Here is a 6,844-nt window from a genome sequence, read left to right as displayed (position 1 = left end):
AACCTTGTTTGGCGTTCTCAGGCTGCTTATAGAGACTTTCCTGTGTGAGGTGATCCTGAATGCTTTAGTTATTTTTCACTGTACACTAGAAATTCTGTTTCCCTCATCTATTAAAGGCACTGTACAGAAACTTCTAGCTTAAATCCAAAAAGAAAAAAGCCATATCATCCTCTGTCATTTTCCTTACCCTACTCTATAGAGAGAAAAGTAACACCTAAAGAAATGAAAAAGTTGGTAATTATTTAGAACCAAACTCTATTTTGAAATATAAAGCAAGGTTAAGATATTGTAGCCACAAAATAAGTGTAATGTCCTCTGCTAGACTTTATCCCCCTTTATTTGCCCCAATCAATGAAATCTATTTACTAAATACATAAAACACATTAGATCGCATGGTGCCTCCGCCTGAACAGTCAAATCAAGCACATGATCACATTGCATGACCATGTAAGTTCAAAATGATTTTCTCAAGACAGCTTCCTGAGAGCAGGGTTTAATATCAAAACCAAAACCACCTTGATATGTAATCATTTAATGTAATATTTTCCCTTTGTGTAGTTATTGTAGAACAAATGGAAGAATGAATCGTGGATGATGAAAAGTCCAAAAAACATTCTCCTGCTTTCAAAATATTGTAACTCCCTCTTCAGTGTAGAAAAAATATACAAGCCTTCACTTTCTCTGACCCACTCTGTAGGCTTAGAATTTTCATACAGTCCCTAAATTACAAAAACAATTCAGTGCTGTTTGTATTTCTCCATAACTTCCAGCCAACTGGCTTGTGGCAGTTTACCCTTTCTTCAAACAGACTGAATGTGATGTCAAACCTCAAACAGGAACTTTTTAATTTTTGGATCTCGCAATCAACCAAAGTCAAATATGATAAAATAAACACAAGAAAGAGACATAACATTAAAGTCATTTTTGAAGCATAGCTCATTTTATTGTTTAAACAGTTTTGCATAGGAAATATATCCACTTCCAGTAATTGACTGCAGTAAAAACAGCTGCTAGCAGTATAGGCTGGATATAACAGTAACAATCACAAAAAGTTGAGCCTTTATTTACACTGATTTTAATCTTGTGGCAATTTTAGCCCCTGCACCAATGTAACCAGGCATCGCCGTATGCTTGGCGTTTCTAAAATCAATAAAAGAAGGGATATCAAGGCCTTTGCTATACAGTTCACAATGGACACCTGTGGCTCCTAAACTGTCAATGAAAAGATAAAAAACAAAAAAAGGTTTTCAAAAAGTCCTCTAAAACGTACATTCAGATACATACATAGACCTTTGCACACACTTGCAGTGTAACTACGATCACTACTAGAGACTGTTTACATATTGTTTTTGTTGGTGTTGTTGTTGTTGTTCATTTTATATAATTCAGCCATAATTCCTGAAGTAAAAAATGTGCACGCAGAGGGAAGTAAAAGTGCCACAAGACCCAAAACTAAATCAGCCCTGCAGAGAAACTGGCAACCAATCTCAAGAAAGACAATTTAGTTATCGTTTTACTGTGTTAATGTAGCACTGACGACCCCCCTCCCCCCCCCCGACTTCACTTCCCCCAAGAAAGAAAGAAAGAAAACAGGACTACTTCCTCTCAAATTTTGAATACGTTTGATGTGGGCATTGCTAAAAATAATTTGACAATTAATACATTACCATCCAAGAATCTCTAGAAACATCAAAAAGGTCATAGAGCATATTCAAGATGAGTTGGCCACATTCTGTTTCTCGTTGCTTCTGAAAGTAAGTCTATCACATTTTACAATTATATACAACAGACACTTGGACAGCTTGAACAGGCACTGCATTGCATCTTGTTGTCTTCCTTAAGTGAATGTTAAATCTTTTAAAAATGCTGGTTTCCATGTTTAACAACCTGATGCCAAGCGACTAGCAGCTAGCCAACGTGTGGAAGGTGTGTATTGCTTATGTAGAATGAAAAAGAAAGTTTAAATGTTTCCTCTTACTCTTCGTATATTTGCCCTCAGAATGTGTGACATTCAGTTTAAAGGAAAATAACACATATTGCATGAGTGCCACAAGCCCTCCTTGCATAACGTTGTCCTGTTTCTCCATGATTGACGTAATACTTTCTAAAACGATGTTGTTGTGAGTGTCAAATCTACCTTGAAGCTGCTTAAGGGTAGAGACCTGATAAAAATGTCAAACATTTAGTCCTGTTTTGAAACAGAGACTTTTAACCTGGCCCCGAATTTGGAAACTATTATTAGCTGGAAGGTACAGTACCCTAATCTGGTTATGCTTATTCATACTTAGAAAGAAGGTCATTCCACATCACATAAGGCATAGACACCATGTGGAATGGCGAAATGAGGGATTCCTCGATGCTTTTCTTTAAAGATATATACAAGAGCATCGTCTGCATATTGGCGAATTATGCCCCTCAACATTCGCCGGCTTAATCCATACTTTATTGATATGTTGCATCAATTGTTTGCAACATTTCTTCTGAAAACAAACCAAAAGCACCAGAAACCAAAGAAACTTTAGAATTTTACCCTGATTCTCGCTTAAGGTCAGGTGCAATTTGGGGCCTTTTTTATACTGGTTAAGTGACATCACTTCCCAGCTGCTACAATGAACACACTCACACCACGTCTTGTTGGACAAGAATTCCCACCCATTACCAAAAAAAACGAGATAAATCACATCACACTCACTATGGCCACACTAATGAAAGAACAATTCAAATATCTTATAAGTGTTTTCTAATTGGAAATAGCTAAGCTCTAACCAAGATCAGAAAAAATAACATTAAAATTAAAAAAGCCTTCATTGTTGTTGTTTTTTTCTATGTATGGATCAGTAAAGAATATTTCCCAACCCTTTTTGACTATACATACAACAATACGACAACTTAAAAAAACACTTTAGATTCTATTGATGGTGAATTCTGGAGAGTTCTAACTCAAATCCAGCCTCCGAATAAAAAAAACAATTGAATTTTCCTTAAAATGGAATTGACTTATTTTCCCCCAGAATTGAAGATTAACAAATAAGGGCTTAAGAGAAGAACTCTCAAGAAAGTTTACAGTGTACAAACTCCTGTCCTATGGCAGGTTTTTAATTCAATAGAAAGACCCTCATCTTCTCTCATTTTGTAGTGTCAGAGGCACTCTATCACACCTCCAGCTCACGAGTCACACACACACACACACACACACACACACACACACACTTGGGGGAATGCACACAAACACCCAAGCTGCCAAAGCAGAGTTCAACCCGACGGACTACTGCTATCGACACAATCAGGATATTTACCTTTATGTACAGTCTACTATTCAAATAAACACCAACAGCAAAGTGACCCTGACACATCCACAGGCAAACACACATCCACTCACAAACATACCTGGGGACAATGCACTTCAGTGGGGTCTACAATGGCCAAAGGCTGCAAAGCACTTATAGTTTTTCTTTTAAAGAGAAATAAAGAATAATAATTAAAAAAAAAAGACAGAACAGTGCACATAGAACGGGGTGACTTTTTCAATTTTTTTTCTGCATAAGAAATCTGGGTGAAGACGGAGAGATTTAGCTTGACTTGAGGATTCTTTCCCAAATTAAAAAAAAAAAAATTGCTTCTTAGTCCTCTGCGCGGTCGTACCTCTCTGAGGGGAACATTTCTTTCACGATTGTTGGGGAAAGAGTGCAAAAGGTATCATAGCAGCGACAGAGTTGCTGCTCTCTCTGTATGAAAGGTATTTTTTATTTTTTTTATAATAAAAAGAAAGAAAAGGATTAATATAAATAATGCCCTGTATTACTCCTGAGAGATGTATTTAAGACTGGGTTTAAAACATTGTACGGGGTAGAAGACGATTGCCTATGTGCTATTTAAGTGCTATATTTGTCTTCTAATGGATTCTATTTAAGCTTCTACTGGGCAACTGGACAGGTTAGACAACGCAACGCTTCAGCATACTCTACGGGGCTCTGCATGGAAAGTATCTCAGGGATCGACATATGTGCATATCCTATATACATTTATACAAATCTTCTACTTATAAAATACTTTCTAAAGGCTTGCTTGAGCCTGTCTGCAACTGATTTGGACAGGTCTCAGTAGCATTAGTCGGTGTGTGATTGTTGCGCAGGTCACAGGCCACTTCACTGATGTGTTTAAGGCATCTACATGGGAATTGCATTCTGTTACGTCTACAATAGTACGGCGTAGGATTCAATAAAAGCATGCAACAGTATTCCTCCTTCGTTGCAGCTTTCAGGGACCTAAAACAAAAAAATGGGAATTTTAGATAATGTGATTTCTTAAAATGATTGTCATACTCAAGTCAAGCCGTCTCTCCTGTGAAAATGAGCTCCTTCAAGGTCACATGCTAGCACCCCAGGTGGAAAGTTAAAAGAGTCACAGTAGACCAATCAGTGACTTTGCAGCCGTAGAAAGACCAAGGGTGCATTTTTTTTTTTATAAGTACTTCTAGAAAAATACCGCCCTCCCCTAAAACTACCAAATCTAAATACACTGGGACATGTTACACTGTCATTCGGTAGGCCTATATGCTAAAGAAAGAAAAAAAAAGAAGACCTTGTCATATACTGCATAGAAAGCAGTCCCCACTTTGGTCAATAAAAAAGGAAAACACCCACAACAACAACAACATCATCAACAACAACAACGACAAACAACGATATCAACAAAATAAATGCATTACAATATTGTCTATCTCCAAACTAGCCTCTAATAATTGACGCATCTATAAGCACTACCTACATAGGCAAAACTTGGTATTGCATAATTTTCAGAATTCCACCCTCCACAATAGTAACTGGAAGATGAACAAAAAAATGAGCAATTGAAAAATAAAGAAAACAAAAGATGACAGGTTACTGGAAAAACCACCAAAATACTGAGAAAACAAAATGCTGGTTGGTTACAAACTTTAAAACGGCAACTATACACAGCGTTGATATGCAATGTAATTGTGAGATAGAGTAGTACATGAAGTTAAAAATCAACAATTTCATTCAGAGTACAAAACAATTCTTATCATAAAAATGTTAATTTTTTTCTATAATGATAAATGCAGCAAAAACAAGTGTAGTGATGTCTCTATATTCAAAGGCAAGGCACGTAATGTGGACTATATGTCATCGTGCAAATTAAGAGTACTGGAGAGATTTTCCTCGTATAAATATGTCTGGACTGGAGAGGCATTGGCTGTGAACATGCTGTGCACATTTTTTATTTTTCAGGGATTTGCCACCACCTGGATTTATAATTTCAGTTTTCAGCCTCTTCCACTGAAGAGTGAACCTTTCACAAACTGTAGCCTTACACATAAGCCGACTGTACATTAGCATGAATTTTACATTGCCATTACCGATAATTAATACTTTGCATTCCATATTTTTGTAAACATAAGCTTTAGAAGCTGATGGCCAAATGCTCTTGATCTTATCCTGAACATTTTAAAAAATTAAATGCTTTTTTACACACTATGTGTCCCATTTCTTTGCTTATGTTCAGTTAACCCCCCCCAAAAAAAAAAAAAAAAAATCTTCCCGTATTGAAAGGTAGGGCTCAAAATAGGGCTCAAAAAAGTGCTGGTTTTGCTCAGCGCTGCACAGGTAGCTTAGTGCTTGCCTTAAACTGCCTTTCATGCTTTATGATTTTGTCATGTGAGGAGACGGATGTGTGACTGAAATAATTTTCAAATGTTTTTTTTAAACATTTTACCCATAAAACCATTTAATATTTATCCCCCTTCCTTTAGAGTCTTAGGGCTGACAGACTGATAGCTTCCCTTCAAAAATTCAATTGCACTTGCCTCTAAAGAGAATTTCTTATACTCCGTCTTTAAATTCCTTTTGTAAAGGAGTTACAAATTCTTTAATGAGGGGTCCAATCTCAAACCTTACATTTAGTGTTTTTTGAAAACCGCATCGAGAGTTCTTAACCCTCACAAGTGTTCGCATTCATTTTTTTAAGTAAGTAGCAGTAAAGAATAAGCAAAGTCAACACATTTTCTGAACAAAGAGTCGTGTCACAGTAAACTGAAATCAAATGGAAGAAGAAACACTCTGAATTCACAATTTTGTTTGTTCCTATGGTGCACACAGTGAATCGTTTGACATGGGAAAGCCTCTTTATAAGAGGTCTGAGTCGGAGAGCTTAGAGTCTCGGAGCCATCCACCAGGCAGAGGTTATCGATGCACAGACCGCAGTGTGTGTGTGTGTGTGTGTGTGTGTGTTTGTGTGTGTAATATTGAGATTTTATGTTTTCCCCTACCTTGGAAAAATAGGAATTGCCGCTAAGAGACTAGAGTGTCATGCAATAAAACATTAAGGCATCTATACATCACAGTAGTTGAATGGATTGAAAAGTTCTGCAAACGAAACAACTGACTGGTGGGTGGTGGATGTGTGGGCGGGGCTTCGGCGATGAGACAGAAGACCTGAAACTTTTTTTTCCCTCTGAACTGACTCCCTCGTCTTCACTTCACGGCCAGTGTCCTTCATGGGGAGGGACGGGAGATGGAGAGGGGGTTAGATTGTGGTGGGGGGGGGGGGGGGGGGGGGGGAGGGTCGGGGGACGATTGCGCAGCTCGTGCTGCTTTGCTGGTTTCATCCATGGCTGCAGACACCTGTAGTGCGAGCTCTGCACCACCCATCCACCCTATGGGGTCATCCGGCCTCTGTGTTTTCAGTTCCCTGTCTCAGCGGGAACCAGGGGCTCACCAATGATGTTTATGCTGTAGTTCTGGTGGACATTTGTTGGCAGAATCGGAGTCCCGTTCGACACTTGGAATGGAACTAAGCTCGCCCAGGTACCAGGACTGCGGAGAGA

General features: G+C 38.2%; 1 protein-coding gene across 4 annotated transcripts in view; it reads right to left on the bottom strand.

The window, feature by feature from the left end:
- Positions 1-918: 918 nt before the first annotated feature.
- LOC132958797 (nuclear factor 1 B-type-like) overlaps positions 919-6,844 on the bottom strand; it is a 64,572-nt gene continuing 58,646 nt past the window's right edge. For all 4 annotated transcript variants that reach the window (XM_061031837.1, XM_061031836.1, XM_061031839.1 and 1 more), the window contains one exon: positions 919-6,833. In XM_061031837.1, coding sequence (XP_060887820.1) covers positions 6,701-6,833 — 133 coding nt within the window. In that variant the 3' untranslated portion in view covers positions 919-6,700. The remainder of the gene's footprint in view (positions 6,834-6,844) is intronic.

The sequence above is a fragment of the Labrus mixtus genome, chromosome 23, assembly GCF_963584025.1.
Source record: "Labrus mixtus chromosome 23, fLabMix1.1, whole genome shotgun sequence".
Classification (NCBI taxonomy): Eukaryota; Metazoa; Chordata; class Actinopteri; order Labriformes; family Labridae; genus Labrus; species Labrus mixtus.
This window is presented reverse-complemented; position numbering and strand designations above follow the sequence as displayed.